Raw genomic sequence first — 16,188 nt, 5'->3', positions numbered from 1 at the left:
TTGGAATTGAAGTGTATCTTTCACTTACCATGTATAATAAGGCTGCCAGGCCCCCAGTTTAGAATGCACTTTAAACTATTTATTGGGGTAGCAAATCTTTTACTATGTAATTTGTCTTGAGTAGAAATAGACACCTATTGTCACATAATTTCTAGTTGTTCTTTCATTGCTGTGAATATTTGTCTATGTTAGCTTTTGTTAAATATTCAAATAGGCATAGGATCAGAGCTCTGTGGAGAATCAAGGCAGGGTCCAGTGCACAGAAACAGAAAGAGAACAATGAACCGAAGCCTTACTCAAGGTTAGCTAGGTTAATGGCTTAGTAAGTGTTTGGTCTTTAATTTGTTTGATTTTTATATGACTAAAAAATTAAACACTATTAAAGATTTAAAGAACAAGGTAATGATAAAAATCTGGAGCTGGCTGTTTCTTATTAGAATTACTTTCTTAGATCCAATCTCTCTCCCTCTAATTAGCTTTTAAAAAAGTCTCTTTATAAATAATATTTTAACACAAGAATAGGTCCCTGACAGGATATGCATGGTAGAGTAAATATTCGTTTAGAGTTAGATATACCTAGTGTCAATCTATATCTGTGAGGAATACAATTTGTTGTTAAAAGATATTGACACAACTGTGAAGCAAATGGATGAAGCAAATGAATGCTGCTGCATCTCTAATTAGTGCTTTAGCCTGAGACTCCAGTGGCTTACCACTCATTCCTAATAACACCTTAGTTTCAAGTTTCTAAATTATAATTACGGTATGATCCTAGGCAGCAATGTTGTAGTGATAGCCTGAATATTAAGCAAATGTGAAAACCACTGTGAACACTCAGAGGATTGGCCTTCTGGTCTTTTCTCAGGTGATATCTACCTTTCCCCTCAGATTTTCGGGAACGTTACAGATGCTACGTTATCTCATGGAATACTGATTTTGATGTACAGCTCAGGACTGGTCAGACTCTATAGCTTCCAAGCCATCACTGAACAGGTAGAGAAAACTTGAGTTCACCATATGATTAACTTGAGGTTTGGGCTGAGATATGATGTTTTTAATGCAGAGCTTTCTGAGTAAGACACTTGTATAAATTTCTACTCTGCAAAACTATGTGAATGCAGGAAGACAAAGTAACCTTCAATAGACGGGTGGGAAGATAAGCTAAAAGGCCCTTGAATAAAGAAACATTTCTGTTATATAAATGTGAATTTGATTTTTTCTCTCTCCAGACAACAAATTAGGTGCTAAAGACACCATTTTTGTTTTGTTTTGTCTTGTTTGTAGTTCATGCAACAGAAACTTGACTTAGGGTGTGCATGCAGATGGGGTGGGACTACTGGAACTGTAGGAGAGGCTCCTTTTGGCATTCCTTGTAATATTAAAATCACAGGTATGGCTACTATATAGTATTTTTTTACCTTAAAAAATAAGTGGTCATGTAAATTATTAATTGTAATGATCCAAATGTTTTCCTTATAATTTCATTACAGACTCAATTTATTTTATTTTTGTACAGTATACTACTTGCTATTCAATAGATGTCAATGAAAATCTATCATTCATTCATTGATGAGTTGCAGCAAACGATACTATCTTTTGCTCCTTATCACTTAGTATTTTACAATTCTATAAAATTAACCCACTTCTAAGAAAGGTATTTTCCAAGGAAAATATAATTACCATTCTATCTGAACATAGATCTTAGACACAGAGAGAATCTCCTACTATACCTAATAGTTGATAAAACACAAAAAAAGAAAATTGTATATAATTCTATAAATATAATGAAAATGTTCTACATTTAGCTTATTGAGTTCAGTTTAATAAAGAAATTAAATATTACTCAAATTCAGCAATGTCTGTTAAAAGAAATAAACCATGACTGACCAGAATTCATCTTAGAAACACAAGGATAGTTTAATGTTTGCAAAAAGATACTAAAATCACATGAGTAGCCCTGGCTGGTGTAGCTCAATAGATTGAGTGCTGGCCTACAAACCAAAGTGTCATCAATTCGTTTCCCAGTCAGGGCACATGCCTAGGTTGCAGACCAGGTCCCCAGTAGGGGGCATGCAACAGGCAACCACACATTGATGTTTCTCTCCCTCTCTTTCTCTTTTCCTTCCCCTCTCTCTAAAAATAAATAAATAAAATCTTTTTAAAAAGTCACATGAGTAAATTTAAAAATAAAATACATTTTATTATTCTGATATTTGTTTATCTATATTCTTAGTTCATTAAGAGTCATTCCTTACTACAGTGAGGATAATTTATTTCCAACTAATAAACATCATATTTTTGGGTGAAACTCCAAAGGGTTTTCTAATATAGTTAGAATTTCTTAAGACAGGAATTTTTGTGTCATTATTTAACATATTATCAACAGATCAAGAAACAGAAATAGATTTAATTGTTTGAAAGATGATCTTTTTAGTAATAAATGACAAACTATAAAATCCACTGAGCATTCAATATAACCAATTAAGTTACCTAAGTTTTTAAATGAATTAGACCAGCTAAATTAAGCCATTTTGTGAAAACTCAGCCCAACAATAGTTTCTATATTCAGTACAAACACTCCAGCAGGAATCTATTAAGATTTTAAAACTACCATCTCTCATGGTAACTAAAATGTTATTTTGAAAAGAATTTCCCAAAATGGTAGCATTGTTGTTGTTAAAATGCAGATAAGTTAGTAAAACAAAGAATAAATAGGGTGATAAAGCACATAAAGCCTACAGGATTGTGCTATGGGTTAGGTAGGTCCCCTATTTGTAGAAAGAAGGCCGAATTTGGAACCAGAATCGTAGTCTGCTACTAGTAACATTGAAACCTAGCTGCTGACCCAGTGGTGTGATAGTGGGCAAATCACCAAATTTCTCTGGGTATTGCTTCCCTCAACTTCAAAATAATAATGTTGAAAACATGATATATAAAATCAGTTGTCATTGTAAAACATTATAAATTGGTACTTTTCTGACATTTGGCTAAGAAAAGTAGCATGTTTTATTGGAAAGTTTGAATTTTTAAATAATCTGTAGACTCAAATCCTATTCATTTCTTCAAATTTGTTTTTAAGATCATAAAAGTCTGTGCAATATAATGTTTATTTTAATTTTAAATAACATTTTTCTTAATGTAAAACATTCATTTTTACTATAGAAAAAATAGAAAATAAAAGTGAATGAAATAGAGAAAATTTAAACGCTCATAGTCCTCCTGTATGGTGTTAACTATTATTACCTTTTAGAGTGTTTATTAGGTTTTTTACTAATCTTATATTGTATTTCTATATGTCTAAAACTAAACAATTACTGTAAATACTCTTTCATAACTTGCTTTTTAAAAAGTCAACTTTGTTGTGGTATAATGTACAAGCACTTAAATGCACTCATTTTTAACTATACGGTTTGAGTTCTGCCAAATGTATATAATCATGAGACCACCACTACAATTAAGCTTTAGAATATTTTTATCACTCCAAAATGTTCCCCTGTACTCTTTCCAGTCAATTTCCTCCCCAACCCCAGCCTTAGGCAACTGCTTTCTTTCATTATCAATTAAATTTATATTTTCTAAAGTCTCATATAAATGGGATTATATGATGTTTTTTGTCTGGCTTCTTTCGCTCAGCATATTATTTTCAAGATTCATTTTATATTGTCACATATATCTGCAGACTAACATACTCTTAAATGTTAAAATAATGGATTGGTAATTTGGTTACATGAAAATAAAGTTCTATACAGCAAAACACAACACAATGTAAACCAACTAAAAAATCAAACAACAAACAGGACATATTTGCAAAATATACTATAAAGGGCTAATTTTCTCAGTATATAAAGAGTTCTACAGATGAATAGGAAGAAGTGGTAACAACAAAAAATGAGCAAAGGATATTGTTCAATAGGAAAAGAAGTGTAAATGGCTTTTCATTTGGGAAGGATAAAGCCCAATGTCACTGGTATCAGAGATGTAAGTTAAAATTATCGTAAGATACATCATTTCAAATTCTGAAATATCAAAAAGTTAGGTAACGGGGTTGGTGGAAGTATAAAAGAGGCACTTTCATTTATTTCATATATTGCATGTTCTCCTTGAGCAATTCCATTTCTAAGAATTTATCCCAGATATATCCACATGTGAACAAAATGACAAATGTAACTATCCCCTATGTTATAAAATTACAGAAAAGTTATAGCTATTACAGTTGTCCCATTACCCCCCTTCATTCCCCTCCACCCTGCACACCCTCTCCCACCCACATCCCCCTCTTTAGTTCATGTCCATGTGTCATAAGTTCTTTAGCTTCTACATTTCCCATACTATTCTTGCCCTCCCCCTGGCTATTTTCTACCTACCATCTATGCTACTTATTCTCTGTGCCTTTCCCCCCTCTCTCCTCCTCACACTCCCCTGTTGCTACCCCTCCATGCAGTCTCCATTTCTGTGGTTCTGTTCCTGTAACTATTCTTTTTTTTTTTTATAAACAATACAACAATCATTTGGAACACTTGATGTTAAAACCCCCCTTTGAAGTATCATTGTTTGGCCTTTCACAGACTCAAAACCTTATAATTACTATTTTAGTTTTAATGAGTATCTTTTTACAGTCTAGCCAGAAGGACTCATTTTGCTGGCTCTCTTATTCTCTTCACACCCCCCCAGACATTCTTGTAAATATCCTTTATAGTGACAACTAGAAGCTTTGCACCTATCCTAATATTCCTCACCCCAAGACATGGAATCACTACTCTCTGAGAACTTCCAGGACATTTGTAAAAAATTGGGAATAGCCTTAGAGGTTAAGATCTGGACTCTGGGGTTAGCAGGGGCCCATTGGAGTTGTGGTGAGCAGTCTTGCTGCTTCTTTTGGGCCATTTTTAGCAACTGCTGGGGGAAATATTTCTTTTTAAACATATCTTTTTGCATTGATTTTTTTAATTTGAAACCTCTTTTATATTCTCATATCTACTTAAAATTTTAATCCCAAATTCAAATTCTAATTATATTTTTTCTTTTTATAACTCCTCTTTTCCTCATCCACTGCCATTTGGTAGCCACCATATTATTGCATATGATGTTTGTATTTCTTCCAAATTTACTTATGTCATTTGTCCATTTTTCTTTTGGGGTGCTCATACTTTTCTTATTACTTAAAAGACCTCTGTATATATTAAGAATATTACCCTTTTCTTAGAAGTTTTAAAAACTTTAAATATATTTAATATGTTTATGCCTATCTTTTCCTTCTCAAGATTGTGAGTTTGTGAACTCACTCTTCATTATTTGCTTTTTCTCCCTATGTATAACACTAAGTAAACTGTGCTTATGAAGAGGCCTAATAAAGCACACATTTCTATGATAATATGACTCGAAATAAATGGTCTCCCCCTAGATAAGCCACTTTACTGACAGTGATGGCCTAATAAACCAAAGATTAAACTCTCAAGTAAAGGAGTAAATAAAGGAATCATAGATCAGCCACTTGCCCAGACAGACATGTGGTACTCCACAAGGGCTGCCCAAAAGGAATTCTGATCTTCTAAAGCTGCTGTACCTTCTGCTTATGTATTTCTTTAAGAGTAAGTCTATTACACTACCTAAAATTAATTGTCAAAGAAGAAGACAAAGTAGCACCTACAGATTATGGACATACTTTGGAGATATTGTGGATTTGGTTCTAGACCATCACAATAAAGCATACCTCAAAGATGCTGTGACCACCACATCAAAGCAAGCATTGCAATAAAGTGAGTCAGAATCTTTTTGCTGGTGGAGGGTCTTGCCTTGCATTAAAAAATGCAACCCTTGTGCACCCTGGCTGGCGTAGCTCAGTGGATTGAGCACAGGCTGCGAACCAAAGTGTCGCTGGTTCAATTCCCAGTCAGGGTACATGCCTGGGTTGCCATGACCCCCAGCAACCGCACATTGATGTTTCTCTCTCTCTCTCCCTCTCCCCCTCTCCCTCCCTCTCCCTCCCTCCCATCCCTCTCTGAAAATAAATAAATAAAATTATTTTAAAAAATGCAACCCTTGTGAAGTGCATTAAAGCAACATACAGTAAAACAAAGTATGCCTGTATTTCTCACATGATGTCAATCTCCAAAAGACAGTGACTGACTAGATATATCTAAACTACCTTAAAGCTAACTTGGCTAATGATGATATAGTAGTACTGGTTATCCTTTAATAAAGCTTCCATTGTGACAGGACTTATCCTAACTGGTTACATTTATTATGACTAATATCGCTTCTACACTGGAAATCCAAAGCAAGACTGCTCTTGCAAAGTTTGACAAGTATAACCTGTGTAGATTATGGAAGATGTCTTCCTCACGTTTGAAGGAATTACTAGACCTAATTACCTTATAGGATTGTTATGAGAGTTGGAAATAGTATCTAACCCAGTCTTGTATGTACAGAGCAGATGCATAGTAAATGGCAGCTGCTTTTATTGGGTGTACTTTGTCATTTTTGCCACCATAAGCACCTTCAGTCCACTGTTTATCTCCACTCAGCTACAGGTCACACATATCTGATAAGAGATGTCTAGAAATTTGACTCATAGCCTAACACTTGATTCCTATCAGCTTTCTCTTTTCTTAGCAATAAGTGTCTTTCCTGATTATATTTCTATTTCCTTAAATGCAGTAATTTTTCATTAATGGAAACTCATAGATGATGCATGCAAAGAAAGGTTGAACTCAGTTAATCAATGTTCCAAGGCTACCAGAGCAGAGAAAGCTAATAAATTCCTTTTGCCATCTCTACAGACACGCCACCGCTGCTCTTCGAGGTCTCCTCCCTGGAGAATGCCTTTCAGATTGGAGGCCATCCTTGGCACTACATCATTACACCTAATAAGAAGAAACAGAAAGGAGTTTTCCATATTTGTGCCCTTAAAGACAATTCCTTGGTAAATCATAAGTGATCAGACCTTTTAGTAGCAAATTAGTATCAAATTCTCTCTTTGCTACCTCTTAATAGGTTCACGTTCCTAAGAGTTACTTTTTTGTTTGTATTAATTTGTGATTAATGTATAATAGAGAAGAATACAAAGAATGTAGCAAAGGCCTGTGTTACCTAGAATTTAAGCATTAACATTTGAATATTTTTAGGGCACCAGAGTTTACTTAGGGTTTTTTTCTTAACAACCTCCCAGCAAGCAATTCCCTGCAAAACATCTCTGAAGCTTCATGGTGGGAATCATTGATGAAATGTGTTCATGCTGCATCTGAAATTGCTGGTAGAATGTGTTGTTGGTTCTGCTCTTTCATGGTTTGTTGCTATTTGCTTTCCAGAGCAGAACCAAATAGAACTCTGATGTTCAGAATGTAAGCCATGAAACACTTTGAACTTTCAAGGCTATTCTTAAATTATTTATGGCAAAATAGAAAGAAATAGTACATGGTAAGACAATATAAATTTCTACCCATTAAATCAATTTTTCTTCATTTAAAAAGTTATTTAGGCATTGATTTATCATTTAATAAACATTATCTAGGGTCCACTGTGTGCCGGACATGACTGGGGTACATTTCCTTGCTTCAGGCTGCTTACACTCAAAAGAAAGCAAATATGTATCCAAATTATGAATAGCTGCTGCCTGTTAAGTACAGTGATTCAGGTCAGTGCAAAAGGGTGAGCGCACAGAGGAGGGGGTTCCATCTTGTTTTGTATTGCTGATTTAGTTTCATTTATTTCTGGAACCTCTTGATGTATCAAATGAACTTACTTTTCTGAGGCAGACTCAGCTTATTTCACACCCACCTCCTCCAGGATCTTCCTCAATCCCTGTTGGAACCAACAGCTTTTAAAGTCATGAGTCACCTTTTACCATGCTGAAGATCAGCACAGTCTTGGGTTCCTTTCTCTATTTCCCTTGATGTCATGGCCACCAGGGGGCACTCTGTATAGTGTCTTCTAGTTTTCTTTTTGTAAAAGCATTGTTCCCTTCTGATTTTTCATTTACACCTCACATATGGCAGCTCCTGGTTGGCCCAGGCCAGTGATACCTTCTACAATGGACTGTCGAAGGGCACTTTCCTTCCATGACGAGTCTGGTTTGATTGCTTACCTCCCAGCCAGAGGATCCCGCTTCAGTCAACAGGACCTCGTCTCATTTTTTACTTAACCCTTCCTTCCAGTCAAACTTTACACACTTCATAGTCTGGATATTTAGTACATATTCTTATATAAGAACTGTAATACATATTCTCTCATGTCCGTGTGTGTGTGTGTGTGTAAAATGGTCTTCAAAGTACATATCAAGCATGCCTGTCAAGCTCTCCTTCTGAAATAACTGATTATGATCATAACATTTAGTCAAATCTGTGTTTCAGCATATTCATAAAAAATTGCCAAATCCAGGGGAAGTTAAAATCATTGTGCCAGACAGCTTTATTGTAGTGCCATAACAATGGATATACCCATTACCTCTCCACCTGTCAGTGAGGCGAGTAGATAGATAACCACAAAACACATGCATCCAAACTGAAGAATCCAGAAAGTGTTTCATAGCCTTCTATTTAACTGAACTTTAAAATCTACCATTCGAACAAATAATAAAAACTACAGTAAGTTGGTCATAATGCTGCTCAGTGTTTAACACAGAGAGGTGATGTTTCTTTTGTGTTACAGAAGACACTATAGTAAAGAGAATGGTCTGCTAAGGAAAGACAGGTGTACTATGTACATGTTTACAGTGGAAGGGCATCTGAAACCAGTGCCATCATGGGCACATTCATTTCAGTGGTGGCAGCCAAGATGTTTAATTTTGTTGATTTTCTTGTAAAATGTAATAATACCATCATTCCTATTAGGATATTTATTAAATCCTGAAAAATTAAAACTCATTCTCTAATTTGGTACATAAAGTGTGTTAAATTCAATTTTTAAAAAAGCATGGCATAGGAAGCACTTGTGCTGGAGCCCAGCCTGCTTCTGCAGTCTCGTGGCTGCACTCTGTACGTTTCTGTTTGATTCTGGCTGCTGCTTGTGTTGATGCACACACGTGCTCTGTGGAGTAACATTCATGTGCTTTCGATTTTGCTGTCTCTTCTTTCTAGCCATTTTCTGCTCATCATTTAAGGCTCTATTTAAGCCTTTTTTCTTCCTGAAATTATGCTCACCTGGATGGAGGCTTGACAGTATCCTGTGTGTGGCTTGGTCACTCTGTTTCCCACACTGCCTCATTACTGTTTGTTCTTTTCTGCCTCCCCTCTCCATAATGAACTTCTTGATGGCAAGGATAATGTTACAGTCATGTCAAGTACAAATGCCTAGTGTAATACCTAAAACATAGTGTGCTGTCAGTATATGCCAATGAAATGAATACATTCATATTTCAAAACCTGTTGTGAGTATCAGATAGAAAAGATGGTATCATTTCATATTAAATTGGAGAAATTAAACAATTTAGATGACTTGGATAAAGCAGAGAAGTTTATATATTCCCAGTGCTCCTGTGTATAAGGTAAAACATTCATGTACATATGTGATTACATATCATGCAGGTATCTGTACCTTTATTTCAATGTCTAAATATATTACTGTGAAATAAATCTCTGTACTTGTCTTAAAGGCTAAGCAATATTGGACCATTTCTTCAGCATTAAAGTTTAATATCTGACTTATCCAAGGAGATCATATGACCTGTGTCTGAGATTTTGGGTTTAGTTACATGTTTATTTTCACATTACCCACTCCTCTGAGTGGCAGTTTGCTTGGGATAGGGTGGTAAGGAAGGGGTAGGGGTTGCATGAGCATTGTAATAGTAGCAGAGTTAAAATGGGAAGTCCATGGACTTTGGAGTCATATCTGCTGTTTAGTGGGTACAAATGATTTATACTCTGATTTATGATTTATACTCTGTGTTATGATTTATACTCTGTGTTTTCTCATCCATAAAATGTAGATAACAATATATACTTTGAGTGTTGTTAAGATCAAATGAAATGATGATTGTAAAGCATCTAAGGCAGGGCCTGATACAAGTTAGGTGTGTTTGAGGTGTGGTAACTAAATTATCATTTGTGAGGTATAATGTATGGTACAGGGTAAGTCTTCGAAATTTCTGAATTTAAAAGTTCTAGATTTCTCAAGTTTGAGTGACCTAATTCAGCCCTCATACACACCCAAGTTCAACTGGTTAATATTTTCCCTACCCTGTCCCTGGCTGACCTGTCACTGCTGATAGAATTAAAAAAAAAATTTACTTTCTTTTAATCTGTGTTTTCAATATTTTTTCCCAATTTCAGGCAAAAAATGGGATCCAAGAAATGGATTGTTGTTCCCTAGAATCTGATTGGATCTATTTCCATCCTGATGCTTCTGGTAGAATAATACATGTTGGCCCAAATCAGGTCAAGTGAGTATTTTCATTAGTTATTTTAAAATTAAAAGCAGTCTTTGGTAGCATTTATTGGCATCTTAATTTTTTTCCAGTTAACTTTTGAGCCAAGTATGGAAGTAATTAGCTGCTTATAGGATGCTTTCTCAGAGATTAACATCTAGAAAAACAAACTTTAATTATTTTAGCCTCATTATTACTGCTTATAAATATTACATTTGAATAAGTTCTTTGATGGGTGATATATAAGTGAAAGAAGATGACAGATTGGCCCCTCCTTACCAGGTCTTAGTTTTCCAGGATTAATGAGAACAAAAATGATTTGTCCTTGTTCTTCTTTTTTAAAAATACTTTTTATTGATTTTACTTATTTATTTCTAGAGAGAGGAGAAGAGAAGGAGCAAGAGAGGGAGAGAAACGTCACTGTGTGGTTGCACTCCCTTCTGGGAACCTGGCCTGCGACCCAGGCATGTGCCCTGACTGGGAACCGAACCAGCAATGCTTTGGTTGGCAGGCTTGCATTCAATCCACTGAGCTACACCAGCCAGGGCTTTTAAAAACATTTTTAAAATTTATTTTTAGAAAGGGGAAAGGAGGAAGAAAGGCAGGGAGAGAAACATCAATGTGTGGTTGCCTCTTACACGTCCACTAGGGACCTGGCCTGCAACCCAAGCATGTGCCCTGATTGGGAATCGAACCAGCGACACTTTGGTTTGCAGGCTAGCACTCAGTCCACTGAGCCACACCAACCAGGGCATGATTTGTCTTTGTTCTAAATGACAGCCTTACCACAGGAGAAATAGCAGATTGTTTGTCATAAACCTTGTTTTGCTTTGTTTACCTCCATCTTCCAAGAGTTGGCCTCTCCTCGGAAACAGTCTTCACTTGACTTTTCTGACACCACAGTTTTCCTCTCTTTGCGATCTTTCTTAGTGTACTTGCATGTTCTCCTACTCAGACTTTAATGTCAGATGTCCTCAGGACTTGGACCCTCTCCCCTTGTCACTTTTTTTTTTTCTCCAGGATTCTATATTCTCTTGGCTTCAAAGATCACACAATTTCAAATTTTTATCCCAGCCCAAACCTTTCCCCTAAGATAATGTTAGGAATTTGGCATCATTCTTGGCACTTTCTTAGCTTCTTGTCTTTCATCAATGTTCATATACTTAAACAGTCATGTGCATATTTCCTCTCTCTTTGTCTCTCTCTGTCACACACACACCATATATCTTGTCAATGCTGTTTATTTTGTTATTAAATATGTCTTAAATCTACGCCTTTCTGCCCTTGGCTACTGTCCCATCTCGGTCAGATTATTGTCATCACTAGCCTGGGCTATAGTAATTTAATAGTGTACTCCAAAAATCTACTTTTGCACTCTCTAAGTCTATTTTTTTTTCTCAGCAGCTAAGAGTAATTTTTACAAATGTTAACAAACACAAAAAACTAACCATGTGAATTCTGCTTTAACCTTTTCACGACTTCTTGTTGCTCTTGGCATGGTCTGAAAGATCCTCCCTCCAACACAGTCTGCTTCAGTCATGCTCTCTGTTCAGAAAGCTGAGGACCTGTTCCCTCTGTTAGGAGTCTTTTTCCCTTAGCTACTTTCCTACCTAATTTCTATTTATATTTAATGCCCCAGCTTAAATGTCCCTTTTTCAGAGTCCTTTCCTGATACCCTCGTTAGATGAGCTCCCCCATCATGTTTTCATTGCACCCATTATGTAGTCTTCCTCTGTAGCACTTACAGCAATTTCAATTAATTATGTGTGTGAATATCTGTTTAAATATCTAGCTTTGGAAAAATGAGCTCCATAAGGGAAGGAGTCTGGTTTTCTGATGCCTATAATCCCAGCACTGAGCATAGTGCTTAGCAAGACTAGGTGCTCAGTAAGTGCCTGTTGAATGAGAAGGGCAGTGTTTGCTTTCTTTATTCCTTCTGCTTTCTGTTGACTAGTCTATTTTGGATTGAGTATAAGGAGGACGACTGGACTTAATGAAATAAGATTATGAACTTTTATTAAAAGTCTTAAAAACTGTGGTTCAGCTTTAGTAAACCTCACTTTTAATGTTTGTTGCCACCATCTTTTAATATTAGTTTTAGTTTAAGAAAATGAAGTCCACAAAGAGTGTGTTCCCTTTTGCCAGGTTTTAAGAGATAGGCATTTTAAAACATTGTCACTAAGAATTGAGTAATTTAAAATTACTCTGATTTCTTTGTCTCTGGCAAGCTCTAAGGCCTCTGGCTTTTCCTGGTCACAGTAGCTGCTACTCCCTGCTGTTCTCTTTGCTGGCATTTGAGACTTTAAACTTTGAGAACATTGTGCTTTTGAAGCTCGTTAGTGGTGTGAACAGATTTGTGTGGGTGGTGAACAAATTATTTTTTCTTGATCCAGGGAGACCATTTGCACTCAGAAAACCCAAATCTGTAAATACAACCCTAAGAAAAAAGAAAAAATATTAAGTTAGTTGCAGTTTTTAAATATTACTCTATTCATGAAAACTCTTAGGTTAGGCTTAGCTGCTAATCCAGTCTGTTTTATAGTTAACTCCAAGTGGTGTTCATTGATACCTTGTTCTGTCTTTAGAAATAAAAATGCAAATATTACAGGCATACCTCAAAGATATTGCATGTTTGGTTCCAGACCACAGCAATAACACAAGTATTGCAATAAAGTGAGCCTCAATGTTTTTGCTGGTGGAAGGTCTTGCCTTCAGTTTGTAAGAAGTGCAACATCTGTGAAGCACAAGAAAGCAAAGAGCAATAAAATGAGGTATGCCTGTACTGCAATGCCACTGTGAAAGCTGAAATGTTAAAGACCTGTTGCAGGATGGCAGAGATGAGGTTATTTAAAAGTTATTTTCATTACGTTGGTTTGGAAGATCTCTTAAGCCCAAGCACACTAATTCATTACCTACCTCAGTAGCACTTGTGGTCACAGATTCTACATTTTCCTGTTCAACAAAATCTCTGAATTTGAAAGAGTTTATAGACACCCAAGTGATTAGACATTAATATTTCACACCAATGAAAAGGAGAGAACTCAGTGTTGTTACTATAATTTTCATTTGTTGAGTTTCATTTTAATAGTTCAACTTTGGCATTTTGATGGTACATTGAAGTCTTAAGTTCTTAGAATCCTTTTTTTCCTTTTCAGAGTTTTAAAGCTAAAAGAAATAGAAAATAGTAGTGCCCAGCATCAGATCTCTGAAGATTTTGTCATTTTGGCTAACAGGGAGAACAAAGTAAGGAATACTTTAGAATCCTTTATATATCACTGTCGTTTTATATAAGAATATGATAGTGTAAGTGTGTTTGCCTTTTAGTGTGGTTGAAAAGAACAGCGCAATCCTATAAAAGTCTGTTCCTTTTGTCTACATGGGTAGCTGGTCTTAACCCCAAATTCCCCCAATACGAGATTTGAAGAAGAGTTGAATATATTGAGTTTATGTTTTGCTTATTTCTATTTCCTTTCTGGATTTCTCTTTAAGTTTTTATTGATGAATTATCAACCATTGGGTTTAATTAATTGCACAAACTTAAGAGTAACTGGGGGAAGATATAAATCTTTAAAAATCACATACCATTTTTTAACTCCAGATAGACTTTTTCCTTTAGCACATAAATTAAGAATATGAAGAAAATCATGCAAAAGGAAATTTCCAAAGCATATCCACTCTATTTGCTGTACTATACTAACACAGAATCAGAAGGGCAAATAAAGTAGCAAATCTGTAAACTTTGTATTTATTTTTTGCCTGTCTTAGTATTTTATCCATTAAAAACTTTACTCTGTTTTTACTAACTGGAAGATCAGAAATCTGATTCAGAATTTTATCAATTGAGAAAAGAATTGTGGATGTTGGGGAAGGGTTAGTTAATTTTGCCAAATCTGGTAATATAATTTTGCAATTGACTACATATTATGGGACTTGTCACATCTTTTTATTTCTTTCCATATGATAGAATGAAAACATACCCACTGTTACTGCTTCTGGACGGGTGGTAAAAAAGAAATTTAACCTTCTGGATGATGACCCAGAACAAGAGGTATTACTTTAGCCAGAGATAACAAACCAAACTAGTGTGTACTTGCCCTATGGTTTTTAAATTATGCTTCCCAGACTCTAAGGTAGAGATTGGGAGTGAGCTCCATGCAGGCTTGCTTAGTAGGATTGTGCATACTACTTCAACCGATGCATCCCCAGTATCCTCTCTTGTCAGGTTGAAATTATTCATAATATTTTATTTGCAGAAAGATTCATAGGACTGAAATAATTTGAAAACACTATTAACTTATTGATTTGTTTTGTTAATGTGCACACTTTCTAGGGATATCTCTTAATAGAAAATTCCTGAGTTATATCCTGATGACTTTATGGCTTTTGCCTTATTTTTACCTACTAGACATGGATATGTTTGTTAATGTTTGGGGGCCAGGGAAGGAGGGTATTAAGTATAGTAAAGCAGTTTGGCCTCTGGCCTCACTTAGCGCTACCAGTCACTGAGCTAATTCATTTTTATCCTTTTCTTTCAAAGAGGCATTGGAAGGGCTTTTGAAATCAGCTCACAGTTATCATGCTTCAGATATATAACCATTGCATACATACTAAATCCATTTAGACCATAAAACCTATATTGTTTGTGTGACTCTTTCCAGGTAGAAATATTAAAGTAGTCTTCTAAGGATAGTTTTTGCAAAAAAAATTTAAGTATATTTTATTGATTATGTTATTACAGTTGTCCCATTTCTTTTCTCTACTTTTTCCCCTTCGCCTGGCACCCCCCTCCTTCCTACATCAGTTCATGTCCACAGGTCATACATATAAGTTCTTTGGCTTCTCCATTTCCCACACTATTCTTAACCTCCCCCTGTCTATTTTGTACCTACCAGTTATGCTTCTTATTTCCTGTACCTTTTCTCCCCATCCTCTCTGCTCCCCTTCCCTGCTGATAGCCTTCTATGTGATCTCCATTTCTGTGGTTCTGTTCCTGTTCTAGTTGTTTGCTTAGTGTGTTTTTATTTTTTAGGTTCAGTTGTTGGCAGTTGAGAGTATGTTGTCATTTTACTGCTCATATTTTTGATCTTCTTCTTTTTCTTAGATAAGTCCCTTTAACATTTCATATAATAAAGGCTTGGTGATGATGAACTCCTTTAACTTGACCTTATGTGGGAAGGACTTTATCTGCCCTTCCATTCTAAATGAGAGCTTTGCTGGAGAGAGTAATCTCAGATGTAGCTCCTTGCCTTTCATGACTTGGAATACTTCTTTCTAGCCCCTTCTTGCCTGCAAGGTTTCTTTTGAGGAATTTGCTGATAGTCTTATGGGAACTCCTTTGTAGGTAACTGCCTCCTTTTCTCCTGCTGCTTTTGGTGGGTGGGTGGGTGGGATTGTGTACATTCTAGGACCCTGTGGGTCCCTCCAATAGACTTTTCTGTGAGACTGGCAGTACTCCTGCCACCACAACCCCTGCTGATTTTTACAGTCAGAGATTTGGAGGCTTTATTTCCCTGTGCTGGAACTCTGATTATATGCTCTGTCTTGCTCCCCAGTTGTTCCTCCTGGTTTATCCACATGCAAATGTGGTACCACCTGGTCCGCCAGCTGCAGTTTCAGCTGCACAGTCCACAAGCTGCTGTCTCACCACACATCCTTTCCAGAGACTCTGGCTGCCGGTCTCTGCCCTTCCTGCCAGTCTGGATGAATGTTTCTTTAATTCCTTGGTTGTCAGGTTTTTGTACAGTTCAATTTTCTGGCAGTTCCGGTTGTTTTTGTTTTTAAATCATTGTTGTCCTTCTTTTGGTTGTGTGAGGCTGCTAGGCATATCT

General features: G+C 36.1%; 1 protein-coding gene across 1 annotated transcript in view; it reads left to right on the top strand.

Moving 5' to 3' along the window:
* The window catches only part of DCAF17 (DDB1 and CUL4 associated factor 17), a 32,633-nt gene that overhangs the window by 12,220 nt on the left and 4,225 nt on the right, over positions 1-16,188 (top strand). Inside the window, 6 exon segments of the mRNA XM_028510716.2 lie at positions 889-993; positions 1,285-1,390; positions 6,780-6,922; positions 10,266-10,375; positions 13,516-13,603; positions 14,325-14,408. Of these exon segments, the coding sequence (XP_028366517.1) occupies positions 889-993; positions 1,285-1,390; positions 6,780-6,922; positions 10,266-10,375; positions 13,516-13,603; positions 14,325-14,408 (636 nt within the window).

Source organism: Phyllostomus discolor, chromosome 4 (genome assembly GCF_004126475.2).
Source record: "Phyllostomus discolor isolate MPI-MPIP mPhyDis1 chromosome 4, mPhyDis1.pri.v3, whole genome shotgun sequence".
NCBI lineage: Eukaryota > Metazoa > Chordata > Mammalia > Chiroptera > Phyllostomidae > Phyllostomus > Phyllostomus discolor.
This window is presented reverse-complemented; position numbering and strand designations above follow the sequence as displayed.